The sequence below is a fragment of the Grampus griseus genome (genome assembly GCF_964374135.1).
Source record: "Grampus griseus genome assembly, chromosome: 16".
NCBI lineage: Eukaryota > Metazoa > Chordata > Mammalia > Artiodactyla > Delphinidae > Grampus > Grampus griseus.
This window is the reverse complement of record NC_139010.1, coordinates 56,044,999-56,063,789: the sequence shown is the minus strand read 5'-3', so window position 1 is coordinate 56,063,789 and position 18,791 is coordinate 56,044,999. Positions and strand designations below refer to the sequence as shown.

The window sequence follows — 18,791 nt, the reverse complement described above, 5'->3', positions numbered from 1 at the left end:
TAAGCAGACATGAACTGCTGCAACGGAGACAGATGCCGTCCTACCCTGGGATACAGCGTGTCACCCGGCACAGTCAAAATGCTCACGTGCCCACAGGGCCTGCTTTCCCGCCTCCTTGTCTCTTTGATGTTGATTCCCAGTCCTTCATCACTTTGGGGTGGGCACTGTTTCTGCCGCCCTCTGTGCGGTGTCCTCTCAGCCAGGGGATTTCCCCACTGCTTAGAATTGTGAGCCCCAATTCTTTGGGTGTTGGTCACCTCAAAGATTTTTTCCACCTTTGTCTCTTCTGGGGAGGATCAGGGAGGCAGGACATTAGCATTTGTTGAATGCCTTCAAAGCACCACGCGCTGGAATCAGTGCTTTATATGTCGTTTTTAAAAACTTTTCATTGAAGTATAACATATATCCAGGAAAGTGCAAATTTCTGTACATGTGTTATGTATTTTCGTATATATAACTCGCTGAATTTTCACAAAGTGATCACACCCATATAACCAGCAAGAGATCAAGAATGAAAACATCACGAGCACCCAGAAGCCTCTTGTTCCTCCTTCCAGTCATTAATCCCCTCACACCAGTAACCACGGTCCTGATTCCTAACAGCATAGATGCCTTTTGCCTATCTTTGTGCTTTATTTAAGTGGCACATGTGGTATCTAATCCTCACTATATAACCCAGCAAGAGGGAGCTGTGATGAACTCTCCTTTACACGTGAGCAACCAGATTCAGAGAGGTTGAGTAACTTCCCAAGGTCACAGAGGCAGTAAATGGTGGAGCTTGGAATCAAACCCAGGGTTGTTTGGCTCCAAAGCTCATGTTCTTTCCTCTATATCTTGATTCTTTCTCCTGCTGAACCCCCCTGCCCCTTCCCCACTGTGTGCCTGGGCTGGGAATCTCTGAAGTTATTGGTCCTAACGACTCAAATGTGTCTGGGACAAGAGCCTTGTCTCCCCCAGTGCATCCCTGCTCAGGACTCAGCAGAATGCCTGGAACTTCTTGGGGGCTCAGTGCATGGTGGTTGACTACAGGGAAGGCCTTACCCGGCACTCACATTAAGAGGGGCTTGCATTCCCCCGCCTCCTTCATTTGCCCAGTTGCCATTATCGTGTTCTTGCCATGGTGGCTGGGACCTGTGCCTTCTGGTCTGTTTCCTGTTTGTCCTTGAGCCACTCACTCCTGAATGGGACTCCAGCCTCTGAGCAGCTTTCCTTGGCAGGGCTCTGTGGTTGCTTTGTGGGGTGCGTGCATCTCCTCTGATACCTCTATTGTGGGAATTGATTGCAGTGATCGGTAGCTGCATGACAAGCAGCCCAATTCACAGAAATGTTACCCAGGCTGGTTTTATGGCGCCGCGATCCAGGGCTGCTTAATGTCTCTTCCTAATGAGGTTTCTGCAACGTTGACTCCGTGGGTCTAGAGGGAGGGGGGGCTGGCCACAGGAGGGTGTGTGGCTTCGGGGTGGTGTGGTGGACAGGAGAGGAAGGCCATCTCTCCTGCTGACGGTGCCTGGCGTGCACTGGTAGCTTGGAGCAGCCCATTTTTCCTGCAAAGCTCCAACCGCACCATCTATGGTGTGAGCCTCCAAAATTACCTACGGGAATTTGGACGTCAGGAGTTCCTTGGGAAAATATTGTGTGTTTAACACTTTTTAAAATCTCAAGGCCTCACAGAGCATGCGTGAGCTTTAATTCCATGAATATCGTAACCACCTTAGGAGGAGAGGGGTGGAGAAGGAGAGGGGTCAGACCTGGACCACACAGCAATTAGTAGGGGTGGTTTAAAGCCTTGGCAGCAACGTGATTGCCACCTACTGTGTGCCAGACAGTCTTTGGGATACATTCACATACCTTTGTCTGTTTGCCCCTCATAAGCTTGTTACAGATGAGGAAACTGAGGTGCAAAGAGGCAGCCAGTTGATTCTGAGCTTGCTTTTGAACCCAGGTCGCCTGACTCCTCTCCCAGACCAGCTACTGCCTGGCCAGCGCCTCACCCTCCCCTCACTGAGGCTCCTTTGGGGGACACAGGCTTATCTGATGGCCCCCGCCATTTATCCTAGCTGGCCTGACTCTGGCCCTCGGGAGGAGAGGAGAGGGGATCGGGGAGCCCAAGGATTAGCAAGGGGAACTGGCTACTTAGTGCAGCCTTAGGAGAAGACAGAGGCAGCTCCCAGGTGGGGTGCGGGTGTCTTTCCTTTGTTTTGACAACAGCAGGGGAGCGGGGCCCAAGATCAAAGGAAACTAGGCTGTGGATGGTGGGACCAGTTCCCCCTTCACCCCACCACCAGCCTGTCCTTTGATACTACTCCCTGGTCTCTTCTGCACTCTCCCCCTTCCCCCGACCCAAACTTGACTTTTGGAGTTGATGAAACAAACTCATCCACACTGAGAGTCAGCCCCTGATAAGCTTTCAGTTTGCTCTTCTGGGAGCACCTGAGATTTATGAATGACAAAGTCCCAGTCGTTACCTTGAGGTTGGAGCCCAGGCAGAAAGGGTTCAGGTCCTTATCACCAGATGTCTCTCAGGAACCCGCCTTGAAGGTCACTTGGAGACAGGTGCACGCACATGCCACGTACCCACGGAGGGTAGATCTGGGGCCCCTGAATATTGTCCGTGGGCTGGGGAGCCTGGGCGGGGAGGGGTAATTGCAGAACTAATTTCCTTCCTGGGTGGAAAGGGTAGGATTTGAGGGGAGGCTCGAAGGATAAGCAGAGACAAAGGAGGGATGGTCCTGCCAGATCCCAGGAGCACCTTAGATGCGGGTGTGCACCTGGCATCCCAGCCCTGGGGTGCGTCCTGCAGCAGGGACCTGGGGTACAGAGCAGCCCCCTGGGGCTCTGTCTTCCAGCCCCTGGCTGGGGCCCTGAGCTGGAGCAGTGGTTCCTGTTGGCATGGAGGAGCTGAGTGCCTCTCAGGCAGCGTCCCCCTGCCCCAACCCCAGCAGGAATGTAGGGAGGGTGGTGGTACTAATGTCGTGGCTGTCACTGCCCTCTGGTGAGCACCTCCTCTGTTCCCCATGAAGGTGGGCAGTGGCATGCCACAGGTGACAGGTCAGAGGCTGCTCTTCCCTCTCTCCACTCAGTGGGGGTGTCTGTGTCCAAGTCTCTTCCCATCCCGCCCCCTAAGGAGTGGGAGTTGTCTCCTCTGCCCCTGGCTTTGAAAAGCTGGCGGGTACAGGGGCTACAACCCCTTTGCTTTAGCCCTAGCTGGGGACAGGAAGAGTTTTAAGCTTCCCTCTGTCAGATGCAGCACTGTTCTTTTTAAAAAATTATTTATTTATTTGTTTTACTGTGCGCGGGCTTTTCTCTAGTTGCGGCAAGCAGGGGCTAATCTTCGTTGCGGTGCGTGGGCTTTTCATTGCAGTGGCTTCTCTTGTTGCGGAGCATGGGCTCTAGGCGCGCAGGCTTCAGTAGTTGTGGCGCACGGGCTTAGTTGCTCCGTGGCATGTGGGATCTTCCTGGACCAGGGCTCGAACCTGTGTCCCCTGCATTGACAGGCGGTTTCTTAACCACTGCGCCACCAGGGAAGTCCCAGCACTTTTCAGACTTTAATATGCATATGAATCACCTGGGGGGATCTTACTAAAATGCAGATTCTGATTCAGTAGGCGGGACTAGAAAGTTCATATTTCTAAAACTCCCAGGTGGCTCCGCTGCTGCTGGTTCAGGTGCCAGAGATGTGGGTGCTGAGTCACCAGCTGAGGGTCCCTGGGCGGCACTTAGCAGCCGCAGCAGCATGAGGGAGGCTGCCCGGAGCTGGGCTCACCCGTGTGTGATTTAATCCTCCCGACCTCACTGGGAGGTAGTGCTGTTGGAAGGGGAGACCCAGGGGCTAGGAACTAACCGCTGGTCTTGCCCGAGATCACACAGTGGGCTGGTGGCAGAGCCAGCCTCCAGCCTCATCCCCCTGATTCCAAGACCTGGAGTTTTTCTTTTTTTTTACATCTTTATTAGAGTATAATTGCTTTACAATGGTATATTACTTCCTGATTTGTAACAAAGTGAATCAGCTATACACATACATATGTTCCCATATCTCTTCCCTCTTGCGTCTCCCTCCCTCCCACCCTCCCTATCCCACCCCTCCAGGCGGTCACAAAGCACCGAGCTGATCTCCCTGTGCTATGCAGCTGCTTCCCACTAGCTATCTATTTTACGTTTGGTAGTGTATATATGTCCATGACACTCTCTCGCTTTGTCCCAGCTTACCCTTCCCCCTCTCCATATCCTCAAGTCCATTCTCTAGTAGGTCTGCGTCTTTATTCCTGTCTTACCCCTAGGTTCTTCATGACATTTTTTTTTTTCTTAAATTCCATATATATGTGTTAGCATACAGTATTTGTCTTTCTCTTTCTGACTTACTTCACTCTGTATGACAGACTCTAGCAAGACCTGGATTTTTCAGCCCTGCCCCTCCCTGGCCCCCCAGCCCTGAGGCCCATGAAGACGATTAGCAGTGGCAGCTGACTCTGCCAGTCCCGGCCAAGAGCACCGCACACAGCCTCAGTTAGGCCCCATGACCCCACAGTCATTCCCACTTTACTGAGGAGGAGACTGAGGCTCAAGGCGTTAGGAAACTGCCAGGAGGTCCCTCGGTGGGGAGGTACATGGCCGGCTTCAAGGCCCAAGGCCCAAGTCCTTAATCCGCTAAGGGAGCCCTGGGGGAGGTGGCCTGGAACAGTCGGGCTGCCCTGGTTTCCTCCATCCCCATACTGGGCGAGCACAGGGTAACCAGCGGGCGAGGGAACAGGTCAGGTTGCCCAGAGCCTCCGTGTGGCTTGAAAGGCCGACAGAGCAGGCCCCCAGCTCTGCAGTAGGGCCGGCAGGGAGGTCGCTCTGGCTGGTGCCCAGCGTCTCTGGCTGGAAACGCCCCCTGTGCTGATCCCCTCAGGCCGGTCTGCCAGCAGGACCCAATCTGGTTAGAGCGTGAAGGGGGATTAGCAGAGAGAACATGGGGTCCTGACCTCGGCTTTCTAGCCCCTGCCTCTCCTGGCCCTGGCAGAGGGTGGAGGGATTGGCAGCGTGCAGGAGGAGAGGTGGTGCCCAAGCCAGGCTGTGGGCTTGCTGCCCCCTTTTCTTCAGGGAAGGGGGACCCAGCTGGGGTCATTGGGGATGTCCCAGACCCCGGGGGTGGAGGTACTGGCAGCAGCTTGTGTCTCAGGGCCCTTGATCTTGGGTGGTGGGATTCAGGCCGGGGGATCTTTGCCTGCAGCACCCTTACCTCGAGTCCCCCGGGTGGACCCCAGGGGCTCCAACTCCCTGTCCTCCTGTGGGTCCTGGGAGAGTCACTTACCTTCCTCAGAGGCTCCCCCACCTCTCTGCTCATGCTGCTGGGACCACCTCAGAGCCATGGAGGGTGATTATTGAAGTTCCATAAAGATGGGTGAAGGGAAGGGCAGGGTTGATTATAACACCGTTGGCAACAAGCGCTTCTTCCCCCAGCCCCCTGTAGAGCCCTCACTCGTTGGGTGAGTGTTAGACAGAGCAAGTACAACCATACCCAGTGCACGGGGAAGAGGTCTGGTCTCACAAAGTTCATACAGAACCAGCCATCCTGCCCCAAGCCCCTGCTTTTCCCTCTCAGTCACATGGCCTGTCCTAACTCTTTGCTTTAATCCGGAAAATGCAGAGGGATTGGAGCAAGAGAATCATGGAAGGATCCACTTCAGTTCAGTTCAGCTAAAAATTACTGAGCCTCTGCAACACACCAGGTGTCCAGGGACTGTCTGGAGGCAGAGAGGGGTGTTAACCAAAAATCAGTGTTTTATTACATCCAGTGCACAAATATTTCATTATAAACCTGGATTAGTGCTGAGAAGAGAAAGTGTCGGGGCCCTGGGAGCCTGCAGCAGAGGGAGCTGTCAGAGGAGGTGACTGTAGACTGAGATGTGAAGGATGAATAGAAGTTACCATTCCTCCACAAGAGTGGAGGAAGCATAGTCTTGGCAGAGGGAACAGAAGTGCAGAGGTCCTGTGGCAGGAGGGATTCGAAGCAATGAAGGAACGGCAGCACATGTGGAGTCATGGGCAGGGGTGAGAGCACCTAGTGCCTACCACATCAGAGTCTGCAAGGTAGGTACCACTTCTTACCCCCATTTTGCAGATGAGAAAACTGAGGCCAGAGAGGTTAATGACTCACCCAAGGCCACATGATTTAAGTGGGTGAGACAGGGCTCGTTGAACCCAAGTCTCCAGGGTGACACTTAGCTGTGGGCATTCTCCTCTATGCCCTGGCCTCTCAGTGTGTGCTTCCTGGACCAGCAGCCTCTGTATCCCCTGGGAGCTTGTCAGAAATCTAGGACCTTATCCTTTCCCGTAGAATCTGTCCCCAGCCGGTCCCTTGTCTGGTTGCTGCATCCTTGCTCTCGAATCTGCTTCTCGCTGTCCTGCCTGAGGTGTCCTTCTGAACTGCTGTCCGCCCTGTGGCTCTGTGCCCTGTGCTTCCCCCTGGCCAGGATCGGGCCACCAGCTGCTCCGGGTTTTGGTTTGTCCTTCCAGCTCCACAGCCCACCCTCTCCCAGGATGGCCTCTCTCAGTGTATCTCATTCTGCCCCGACATACCCCAGGCCACGCACCTCACTTCAGGGTCTCTGACAAGGTCACCGAGGGAGAAGAATAGGGCAACATTGATCAAGTTTCAGGGAGAAAAAGGAGGCTCAGGGCCTGGGAAAATATGATGAGAAAAGTTGTAGGTGGTACATTTGAAGTTTGCATGCCAACCTGGTGAAAATGGATATAAGAAACTTTATTTCAAAGAGGTTTGGGAAAGACAAAACAGTTGTTCACCAGGTAGGGGATCAACGGGGCAAAAAAAAGAATAGCTTTGTTTGGGTTTGCCAAATGGCTGAGCAAGCATCCAAGTCCGGGGAAGGCTTCTGGCGCCCCCTAGTGAGATAACTGGAGACAACAGTCAGAACCTTAGCAAAGGGATAGGCGGACTGTGCTTAATTAAGGCTGGTCAAAAGCCCACATTTCTCTTTTTTCTTTCTTTTTTTTTCTTAAGAGTTTTATTTATTTATTTATTTTAAGATTTTTTAAAATGTGGGCCATTTTTAAAGTCTTTATTGAATTTGTTACAATACTGCTTCTGTTTTATGTTTTGGTTTTATGGCCCCGAGTCATGTGGGATCTTAGCACCCCCCCCCGACCAGGGATCGAACCTGCACCCGCTGCATTTGAAGGCAAAGTCTTAACCATTGGACCACCAAAGAAGTCCCCAGCATTTCTTAAATATTGCCAAATGGAGGTACTAGAACAGAAGCATAAATATTTACATGAACTCTCTTAATCTTCTTCAAAGTCCTGCGTGGTAGATATTTTAATCCCCATATTACAAATAGGGAAATTGAAGCTCTCAGGCATGTAACTTCTAATGTAAATGGCAGAAGCAGGAGCTGAACTTAGATCCTTCCGTTGCAGAGTTCGGGTTCTCTCCACCACCCTCTCTGCTGTCAGCACTCTGCATTTTCCTCCGCCTTTCAAGGCTCACCTGTTTCCGTCTGGTCTAGAGGCTGGCCTCTTTAAGGTCTCAAATTCAGTTTCCTTTACTCATTTTAACAGTGTGAGCACCGGCTCACTACTGTGGCCTGGCCCTGGTGGATCCACACCCACCCCTGGACCCTCACCTCAATAATTGGCACTTGGTGTCCACTGGGGGCAGCGTCTTTTCTCTATTAGCTTTGGTGACCCAGAGCCATGTCTAAAAGGCTATCAGATCACACTCCTCTCTGGTCTAACCTGTTGCCTTCTCTGGTCTGCAAGCCTTTTTCCTGCCAACACTCTCTTCCCAGCACCTCCTGCTCTCACCTACTCCTGGATCATGCCAGGCTCGATGCGTCCTGCCTTTGACAGACCGTTCCTGCCCCTCCCTTCCCCACTTAGCTCCCGGTGTGTATCCTTAGAGAATAGCTCTGCCTGAATCATACTTTGATGTGATGTTATTATAAGAAACAGACACTTGAAACCCGTTTATTATAAGGATCTAGTGTTATTGATTAGGACACACAGTCATTTTTTATAAAGACCCCTGGAGAAATTCTTGTCTCATCTTAGTGCCCAAAACACCTCTACTCCCGAGAAACTGGTTCTTTTGAGTTTATACATATATCGGGGATGCAGTTAACTGACCAGTTTTCCCTTTTCACATCAGCTCTCAGAAAGCTTAGAACCTACCCCCTGCCCCGACCAGGCAGCTGTGTGGATCACGTGGCGCTGCATGCTTGCTGTCCGATATTGATTTGTCTTTTCTCTGCCCTACTTTTTACTCTTGATCTCTTGCTGTTTTATAAATCCCTATAAGTCACCTTAAAGCCTTTCTGGAACAAGGTTGGCCTAAATCAATAGACTAGTCGATACAAGGGAGAAACCTTCTTGCAGGATTGTAGCGAGGATTAAACGGAATAATGGTTGCGAGCTGTCAGCCCAGAGTTTCCCCCCAAGCTTGGCTGAAGGGTGAACTGCTAGCTAGGGCTGAGATGAGGGTGCTACCAGAGGTCCCCACTCCTGGGCACCCTCCATCTTTCTGAAACCTGGGAGGCCGGGGGGAGAGGGGAGAGAAGCTGCTGTCACATTAAGGGACAGGCACAGGCCTGTTATAGTGAAGCCAGACACAGCGGGAATGTAGTTTTGGAGGAGAGAGAGGAGAGGCTGTGTCACAGGCTTGAGACGCCTTCCTTCAAGGAGAGACCGAGCAGGGAACAGGGGGTGTGATGGTGACAAAGCCCTTTTGGACAACAGGTGCTTGGGGCCGGTTAGGCAGCTGGGGGACAGGAGGGGTCGGGGTTTGGAGGGGAGGGAGCTCACAGAGGTTAGCTCACACTCTGTGCAGGGGGCAGGGTTTTGGGCGGTTTGTGGGGCAGGCCTTGCAAGGCTTGTATTCCCCCACTTTGCACACAAGGAAACTGGGGCTCAGGAGGGAAAGGCTGAGCCACAGATGCACAGCCAGGAGGTGGGGAACCGGGATTCGAAACTGCCTTTCTGAGGTCAGGGCCCCATGCGCTCTGCTGCGATGCTTCTGTTTTGTTGTCTCAGCAGAAAAACCCAGGCGGAGGGGAGCGGTTCCCGCAGCTCAGGGGACAGTGCACTGAGTGGCCCTGTGGGCTGTGTTCTCAGGTTTGAGGTGAACCCTGAGGCCCGTGGGGTGAATGGTTGAAGGGATGGAGACGGTCAAAGCCCCATGGGCCTGGCCCAGGAGGAGGGTCCGGGGTCTGCAGAACTGCCCATCCCACGTGGGGACTGGCAGCCCTGACTGTCTGAGGTCGCAGTTCCTCCCAGGGCTGCTGTGCGAGGGGAGGCCCTGCAACCTGACTGCCTGTTTCAGATTCTGGAACCGCCACCCGCCAACCCGCCAGTGCTCCCTCAAAGAGCTGTGTAACTTCCCTGAGCTCCCTCCTGTCCTTGCGAAAGGGGGACGGCAGTAGTATTTGCCCCACGGTCAGTGCGAGGCTCAGGCGCACTCACACTTGTGACACGCCTGGTGGTGCAGGCGTTGGGGGGCGGTTGTTATCAGCACGGTGGGAAGCAGAGGAGCGTTCCGCAATGAGGATTGAGAGAGGGAGGAGAGGCAGGTGGACAGGTGCCTGAGGCCCAATCCTGCTGGGGAGCGGAAGCTGAGTTGCTGAGTCCCTGCAACGCCTCCTCCCTCACTTCAGGACTTTAATAATGGGGAGGTGATGGAGTCCTCAGAGGTCCCTGCCCTCCAAGCCCCAGGGCAGGGATGCAGCACGGCAGTCCCTAGGCCAGCACGCTCAGTGCCCCGTGTGGATCCAGGCTCAGTGGCAGCCCTGCCCCCTGCAGTCCCCGAGACCATGGGGTCTGGAGTTCACAACCTGGTGGGCCACCTACTGGCTGGGTTATCTGGAGTCCAGCTGTGCCTTCTTCTGAAGCCTCCATTCCTGGTCAGTAGAACAGATCAGGAACGGTAGGTAGACCCGCCATAGGTCTCAGGGCAGCTGTGGGCCCTGTCGAAAAGCTCCTTCTTTGCTTGCTCCTTTGCAGCCCTGGACGATGCCTTGGGGGCTGAGCTGACCCTGGTGGGTCTGGTGGGCAGGCTTGGGGGCTGGCAGAGCTGATCCCTGCTGCCCCAGGCTGCACCCCCCAGCTGCAACCCCTCTGCCCAGAGAAGGGGAGGTGGCTGGGGCCCGAGTTCCAGTTCATTTATTCACTCATTCATTTGTTCGACAAATGTTTACCCAGTGATCTTTGCATGCCAAGCACTGTCCCAGGTGCTGGGATACAGCTGTGTCTGGTCTGGGCACTGTCTGGCCTGCTTGACCTCCCTGACTCATCAGGGCACGCTGGAGAAATCTTTTCTGACAGTGTTCTCCCTCTGGCTTTGTCCTCGCAGGGACCTGAGTGAGAACGCCATCCAGGCCATCCCCAGAAAGGCTTTTCGTGGAGCCACAGACCTCAAAAATTTGTGAGTATGGGCCTGGGAGGGAGAGGGGCTTGGGGACTGTCGGGCCACCCCTGTCAGCATCCTTATGGGTCTCCCCAGGCCCTGTGGTCCAGGCAGCCGAGGAGCTGGTCTGGGCTCTGAGATGGCTCGTGCCAGCATGGTCTTCTGGAACAGTCTGGGGCTGGAGGAAACAGGCATCCTTTGGGGGCCAGGTGGAAGGGAGTGTCATGAACTGTGGGGTGCTTGGGTGATGTCCTTGTTCCATTGCAATGGACAGTCTCTGTGCCCTTACCCTCCAGTGGGTGGGGAGAGCTGGGTCTGAATGTTTTCTTGCAGGTGCATATTGTATAAGCTGCTGCAAGTCAGTTAACTTCACTGAGCCTCTATATATTGTTTTGCAAAATGGGGACATCATATTTATCTCACAAGCTTGCTCTGAGGTTTAGATGAGATATGGAAATAAATACACTTTGTTGAATGCTATTTTTTAAAATTTATTTATTTTATTTTATTTTTGGCTGCGTTGGGTCTTTGTTACTGCATGCGGGCTTTTCTCTAGTTGCGGTGAGCAGGGGCTACTCTTCGTTGTGGTGCGCGGGCCTCTTGTTGCGGTGGCTTCTGTTGTTGCGGAACACAGGCTCTAGGCGTACAGGCTTCAGTAGTTGTGGCACACGGGCTCAGTAGTTGTGGCTTACAGGCTCTAGAGCGCAGGCTCAGTAGTTGTGGCGCACGGGCTTAGTTGTCCGCAGCTAAGCATGTGGGATCTTCCCAGACCAGGGCTTGAACCCATGTACCCTGCATTGGCAGGCAGACTCTTAACCACTGTGCCACCAGGGAAGCCGAATGCTCTTTAAATATAATGGTTTATTTCTATGACTCAAATTTATTCCGGTCCAGGCTTACACTCCACCCCAACCCAGGTCTGACTGCCATGGTGCCGGCAAATGCCTGGCACGCTTGTCACTCCCTGGCCCTCGAGCCTGTAGTAGACATTGGTAATCGATCACCGCATTCTTTCCCAAGGAGCGCAATCACAGCTTCAGTTTGTTCTGGGAGCAGCAGTCCAGGTAGCCACTGTGAGTCGGTCTCACTTGGCACTCAGGCTGAACTCTGTTTGCCGGCTGTGGCTGCCATGGCTCCTGTGACAGACTCTGATTGTACAGCCACCAGCAAGCACCCTCTAGGTGGTCTTCAAAGTGGGGGCGGTGCCTGCTCCCCAGGAAATATGCAAGGTTGGGGAGAGGAGTATAATATAACTTATTTATACTTACTGTTTTAACTAAAAAGGAGAAAGAATTTAAGCTTTTATTAACATTTACTATTTGGATCAACACGTATGTACTGGACAAATGATTGGGGTCAGGTCTTTTTTTTTTTTAACTAATGGAGTGGTTGATCAGAATGTCTGGACATCCCCGCTGTAGGCAACAAGCCATCCTCTCTATAACCTTCCTTTGTTCCACAGACAGCTGGACAAGAACCAGATCAGCTGCATTGAGGAAGGAGCTTTCCGGGCTCTGCGGGGGCTGGAAGTGCTGTGAGTGAAACATAGGAAGGGAAACAGAGGCAGGAGAGCTGGCTATCACGGGCGCTGAGGCCCAAGCAGCTGGCGTTTGGGCAGGGAAGCCCCACAGGAGGCGGGAGGCCTGGGAGGTGGGTGCCAGGCCCAGGGCAGAGGCCTGCTCTCTGCTCTCCTAGACTTGTTGCCAAGGACGGAAGGGCGTGTACTCCTGGGGTCATGCCTGTGGCAGTGTGACCCAGGCTTAAACTGCTCGTGATGAAGCCCAGGGCAAGGGGCTGTGTCTCTCTGGAGTTTCTAACACTCAAGGCTGCAGTGCCTCGCCTTTCTCCCTCCGTCTGTCCAAACCCCACGCTTTCTTCCAGGCCAGCCCGAGCCTGCACCCATCCTCACCTTCTGTGCCCCCCCCTCCCCCGTCCTACCAGCCTGGGGGTCTGTGCTGCAGCTTCCTCTTCATCACTGTCCCAGCTCAGGGGTCTCCCTGAGGGTGGCTCTCCGGCGTAGCCCCCGGGTCCAGGCCAGGGCTGGTCACCTCGAGGGCAGACTGTGAGCCACAGTGTGAGGGAGAAGCTGTGCCCGTCCTTCCCACGAGGCTTACTGCTGGGCGGACGCTCAGTGACTCTGGCTTCCCTCTTTCAGGACTCTGAACAACAACAGCATCACCACCATCCCCGTGTCCAGCTTCAACCACATGCCCAAGCTGCGGACCTTGTGAGTCAGGCTGGGGCGGCCGGGAGCACAGTGCCGAGCAGGGGAGGTGCTGGGGGGCAGAGGGGAAGGAGCTCGGCCTCCTCTGCACCCCCGGAGGCCACCTCAGGGCGGGGGCTGAGTGGAGTTGGGGGAGGGGGAGGTGATCTACAACTGAAGGACGTCGAATGTCATTTATAGTTGATGTTTTCGTTGGACAACAAATGATTTGTTTTTGTGTTTGAAGATGAGTCAGGTGATTTGGGCAGTGGGTCTGCGTGAGCTCAGTGAGATGCATCTTCACTGGGCACACTCCAGCCGAAGGGGTGCCCCTCGCACCCGCCGAGCCCGCTGGGAGGGAAGGGGCAGCTGCTGGGAAGTTTCCCGCTGCTGCAGATAATCCCCAAGTCAGGGCTGAGCCGCGCAGCTGACGGGGTGTAGGCCGGGCCCCGACCCAGTGGAGCGCCAGGGGCTCGGCCCCCTGCCCCGTGGGCGAAGGGGCTCCCACTGTGCGGCCAGGGGCTGGGGGCCCAGGTGGGTCGTGAGCCACCCTGTCTCCTCCCTCACCCCCCCCCCCCCCCCCCCCGCAGCCGCCTGCACTCCAACCACCTGTTCTGCGACTGCCACCTGGCCTGGCTCTCCCAGTGGCTGAGGCAGCGGCCAACCATCGGGCTCTTCACCCAGTGCTCGGGCCCTGCCAGCCTGCGCGGCCTCAACGTGGCCGAGGTCCGGAAGAGTGAGTTCAGCTGCCCAGGTGGGTGCAGGCCCTGCCAGGGCTCTCGGCTGCCCTTCGCCTGCCCCCCGCCCCGCCTCCTGTTCCCACCCACTAACCTCCTGTCAGCACGCATTAACATCTGGCCCACCCGTGACCTCCGGTCCTCATCCATGGATGGGGTGAGGACATCTCACCGTCTCCTACCCTGGCTCGTGTTCTCTCCTGTCCCTACTCATTGTGTCCTGTCCTCACTGCTCTCCTTCTCCTTCCCTATCCATTGTCTCACCCGTCACCTTTGTCTCCACATCACCTCTTGCCTCCACTGCATTTCCCCTCCTGTCTCCTACCCATTACTTCTTTCCTGTCCCCACCCATTGTCCCCTTCTGTCCCATCCCTTCTACCCAATGTCTCCCTTTTGCTTCTTTGCTTCTACCCAGCACTCCCGCCCTCGCCTCCCATCCCTCACTCCACCCCCTCCTTGCCCCCTCCTATTACCCCCTCTCCCATCCCCCATTGTCTCACCCCTGCTATCTTGAAAAGTCATTAAACTGGGCCTTCTAGCCTTGGTTCGAAGTGAAATGGACCCCAGAGTCTGTACCTCCATCTTCCACCTGGGGTCCTGGGAGAGCCTCCTGCCTGGCCGCCCCACTTCCTTTCTGGCCCCTCCAATCTGCATACTGCAGCCAGAAAGACCTGAAGAGAGCCACAGGTTTGGGCTGCTCACTGTTGCTTTGTCCTTACCTGGCCTTTCAGTGCTCCTAGGAGAGTCCAAACTGCCCTCCAGCTCTGCGAGGCTGGACGAGGTCATCTGTGCCTCCTCTGCCTGGTGGCTTCCTCACTGTTGCATCTCAGTCGTACCTGCCTCTGCCCCTCCCGGGAGCAGGTGCCTCCCACCCTGGCCTCCTGGCAGGCTGTTTCCCTGCTGGTTACATCCTCCCCGCCTTGCTGCTCCCTTCTCAACCTGCAGGGCCCAGGGAGCCTTCCCTGGCCCCAGAGGGAGTCCCGCATAGACTGATCGCAAAGTCCATGAAAACTACGTGTGCTGTGTTCTCTGGCCATTTCTTAGTACTGTGCTCATACTTGACACAGAGAGATAGATGCTCAAGGGATGTTTGCTGAGTGAATGACCGGCTCACAGATCCGTGACAGAGGATTAGGGGCTGCCCGCTCCTCCCAAGCCTGTGGATCTGAGCCCGCCAGCCACACAGAGCTCAGCCTCCTCTCCTCAGGGTGAGGCTCGGGGGTGGGGGGGCTGTCCCCTCCTCCTCAGCACCGGCAGCCCCCCGAGACTGCGCTCAAACACCGCTGTGCTCAGGGCTGCGGCGTGTGTGAGACGTGATTCTGCAGCTCCACTGCTAGGTATGTGCACATGTTCTGCCAAACACGTGTCCAAGAACATCCAAGCAGTGTTTTTCATAATATCCCAGGCTTGGAGATTGCCCAAATGTCCACCAACAGGAGACTGGATTAGCCAATGATGGCATATCCGTACAATAGACTGTGAGTCAGCAATAGAAAAGAACAAACTGCACAGCAACATGGGCAAATCTCGGAGATTTTACGTTGAGTGCAAGAGGCCAGATGCAAGAGAGCCTGCCGTCTGCTTTCCTTTATGTGCAGCCCACAGACGAGCAGAGCAGATCTTTGGTGACAGGTCTCAGAATAGCGGCTACCTCAGGGAAGGAGCATGAGGGAACCTTCTTGGGTGATAGAAATATTCCATGTCGGGGGGGGCGGTTCTGTGGCCGTACCCACATGTGGAAATGCAGCCAGCTATACACTTACGATGGTGCACTTGTTATAACCGATGATACCTCGGTTTTAAAAAGTGTGGGTCCTTAACATCAGACACTGGGCTTCACCCTGATCTCACCACCTATGTGGTGAGATTCCATGTGCTATTAATTAACGTGGAGGATGTGTGAATTTCATGTGCTAATTAATGAATTTTGAGGACTCACTTTTCTCACCTGTAAAGTGGCCACAATGATGTCATGCTCTTTGCAGTAGGATTCAATAAGATACTGCATGTACGACACTTATTATGGCATGTGGCACAGAGTAAGCGCTCAATAAACATGGTCCTTGTCATACTCAGGCCAGAAGTGTTGAGTGACTTGGACTAGAGCCTGGAGCCTCAGAACTGAGGGTAGGATTTCCTAGCGTGCAAATCACATGCTCATGTAGCACAGTTATGTTCGGATTCAAGTTCAGCAAACAAGTACCTGCTATGTACCAGGCACGTGCAGAGTTACATCATGGTCCTTGGTGATCTCCTCTGGTTCATCCTCATTTAGAGAAGCACCTTGTCCCCATCCATCAGTCCGTATCTGGGAAGGGAGGTCCTGGCCCAGGGCTCCCTGAGGTCACAGCCCACTGTTTCCACAGGCCAGGGGGAGGCGGGGCACGTGCCCTCCTGCACCCTCTCCTCCGGCTCCTGCCCAGCCATGTGCACCTGTAGCAACGGCATTGTGGATTGTCGTGGCAAAGGCCTCACCGCCATCCCCGCCAACCTGCCCGAGACCATGACGGAGATGTGAGTACCGGCAGGGCAGGCGCTGGGATGCACCCCTCCGGCCAGGCCAGGCTGTGGTGGGCCAGTGAAGAGCCAGTGCAGGCGCTACCCCAAGGCTTGCCCTGAGGCCCCTCAGTGCAAACGGAGAAGACATGCTTTGCCTCAGCTGGGCCGAGTTGTCTGCCCAAGGCTGGCAACTCTGGAGGGTTGGAGAGGCGTATCCCTCTGTGGTCCATCTGTCCAGCCCAGCTGGGTGAGTCTGCTAGAATTGGTTTCTTAGGGACTTCCCTGGCGGTCCAGTGGTTAAGACTCCTCGTTTCCACTGCAGGGGGCACGGGTTCGATCCCTGGTCGGGGAACTAAGATCCTGCAAGCCCCGTGGTGCGGCCAAAAAAAAAAAAAAGAATTGGTTTCTTAGTATTAGCATCATTGGTGAGCCCCTTTCAGCCATGGCAGCCTGGGATAATGGAGCTCGAAAACCTGTCCCTTTTCTCTGCCTGTAACAGCCCCCCTACCTCCAGATGGAGGGTGGGAGCAGGGGCTGGCGGGCAAAGGGCCTGGTTTGGGCAATGGCGGGGGTGGGGTGACGTGCCCTTGTCCTTCCTCTGTTCTCTCTCTGCAGCCGCCTGGAGCTCAATGGGATCAAGTCCATCCCCCCCGGAGCCTTCTCTCCCTACAGAAAGCTTCGGAGGATGTGAGTGCCTCCTGCTGTTTCCTGGGGGTCAGCATGGGGCTGAGCCTGGAGCAGGCAGGCCACAGCCCCGGGGCAGGTCCTGACTCTGCCTGCCGTGGCTGAGCCCCCGGCAAAGCCATCATCTGGCCTTCCTACCAGGCTCACCTGTGACATGGGGATGGCGGTGGTGCTACCTCCTCGAAGGGCTGTCTTGCGGCCTAAATTGGATGCTGAGTCCGAGTCTGGCACGTGACCAGAGCTGACCATTTCAGCCTGGGCACCCACAGAAGCAGTTGAGGCTGTGAGGGGTGTGTGTAGGGGAAAGCTAGGGTACCCACCCGTGCATGACCCTTGGATTGCACAGGGAAATAGTGGCCAGTCGTGGGTTTTTCGGGTGGATGGGGAACTGGCCCTTCTCTTTCCTAATTTCAAAGAAACCCCTGCCCTCCTGTGGTGTCTGGGAGGTAGGGGGGACAGGCAGGACTTGGTGGCCACTGAGAGATTCAGCCACCGTCTCTCCTCTGCTCACCTTGCAGAGACTTGAGCAACAACCAGATCTCGGAGATTGCACCCGACGCCTTCCAGGGCCTCCGGTCCCTGAACTCGCTGTGAGTAGCAGTGCCAAGGCTCTGTAGTGGTCCAGGGCATCCCTCAAGGAGGCTGGCAGGGCCCAGGGCTCAGGGCCCCTCTGGTGGGTGCTAGAGAAGGAGCACAGACAGCCTCAGTGGGTCTCCCTCTGGCTGCAGTGACCAGGGTGGCTGTACCCAGCTTTCCCTTCCTCTTTGTGGACCCTCTGCAGCTGGGAGGGGGAGGAGGGAGTCAAGGGCTGAGTGCATGGAAAAGCTAGGCAGAGCTGTTGCCCCTGACAACTGTGATGCTCTCCCTTCTGCGGTGGGGATTTTCCCAGCCTTCTTTGTGGCAGTCATCTGACTCAGCCCAGCCTTCATGTTGGCCCCGCCTCCCCACAGAGGCCCAGCGCTCCGTTCTCCTGAGCCTTGCCTGGGTCCTATAATGGTGACAACCACCAGCTCCAGTTGTGAAATCTGCCTCAGCTTACATCTTTTGTCCCAAACGTGCTCTGATCTCAAGTTGTAATGAGTGATTGTGAAGAGTGTTTCCTGCCTCCCCTGCCTCCCCCACCCTGTCCAGTATTTCCTTTCCCTCAACAGTTTGCTGGGGATCCATCAATCTACAAAACGTTGTGCGGCATTGAAAATTAATCTCGGGAATGTTACTTCGTCTCTTTTTCCAAGAACCCTTGCTTGCTCTCCCAGGGTCACTAAGCCCCTCACTCTCTGAGGTCCCATGGTACTTTGTCTCCATACAGAGTGAGCTCAGGGTGTCCTATAGTCAGGCTGGCTCCCTGTTGATGGAGGCCATTCATTTGTCTTAGGAATGAGTATTTTCACCCGTCCCTCGGCAGCGCTGGACGTGGGCTGGGCGTTGATTCGGGGCCTAGGAAGTGGAACAGAATGGAACTCCCCCTGGGGCAGTGCCGGAGGCCGCTAGCTCAGTGTCTTCTGTGTGCACCCTCTTCTCTTGGACTAGAGTGCAGGGTAGTGCGTGGGGCCGTTGGGAATGGCACCCCTAAAACTGTGCAGTGTGCAACCTACACAGCTGTACACGACAGCCTGGGATGGGTCACTGTCCTTGGCTGAGAGATCCTGAAGGTGGCTGCCAAAATGCAGGGTCTTCCTCTGAAAAGTGAGTGAATCTCCTCCTAAATTGGAACATGACAGTAGCCCATCTAAGTGGGTTCCTGTTGCTCATGGGTATCTGGTCGCAGCCGCCCCCTCACCATATAGGAACTTTCATGCCGAGGTCATGCAAAAAGTGGACATTGACAGTGTCCGCCTGGTCAGGCCCTGACCTGGTACCCCTGCCTCAATGCCTGCCCCCCGCATTACTCCACACAGCAGACGGGGGGATCTTTCCAGTGGGAGTCTGATGATGTCTCAGAGGCTTCCTGGTGCTGGCTGCGTAAAATCCAAGCTACGGTCCCGTTTGTTTCCTCCACTCGAGCCACACTGGAGCTCTCCACATGGGCCAGCCTGGATCCTACTTAGCTGCTGCTACGCCGTCCTCCAAGAACCATCTCAGAGATGGCGCACTCTGCTTTTACTCAGACAGAATGTTTCCGGGGGTGGCTGGGGGGGCCGCTTGTGAGATTGGAACGTAATGCACCCCCCTCCCCAGGCCCCATGATGCTTTCACCATCTGTCTGAACCCATTTCTGCCTGCCTGTCTTTTTTGAACCTTTGCATTTTTTCTGATTATATATGGAATTCA

General features: G+C 55.0%; 1 protein-coding gene across 1 annotated transcript in view; it reads left to right on the top strand.

The window, feature by feature from the left end:
- The window catches only part of SLIT1 (slit guidance ligand 1), a 169,492-nt gene that overhangs the window by 102,968 nt on the left and 47,733 nt on the right, over window positions 1-18,791 (top strand). Inside the window, exons 5-11 of the mRNA XM_082674222.1 lie at window positions 10,343-10,414; window positions 11,859-11,930; window positions 12,552-12,623; window positions 13,190-13,353; window positions 15,704-15,851; window positions 16,452-16,523; window positions 17,039-17,110. Of these exons, the coding sequence (XP_082530348.1) occupies window positions 10,343-10,414; window positions 11,859-11,930; window positions 12,552-12,623; window positions 13,190-13,353; window positions 15,704-15,851; window positions 16,452-16,523; window positions 17,039-17,110 (672 nt within the window). The remainder of the gene's footprint in view (window positions 1-10,342; window positions 10,415-11,858; window positions 11,931-12,551; window positions 12,624-13,189; window positions 13,354-15,703; window positions 15,852-16,451; window positions 16,524-17,038; window positions 17,111-18,791) is intronic.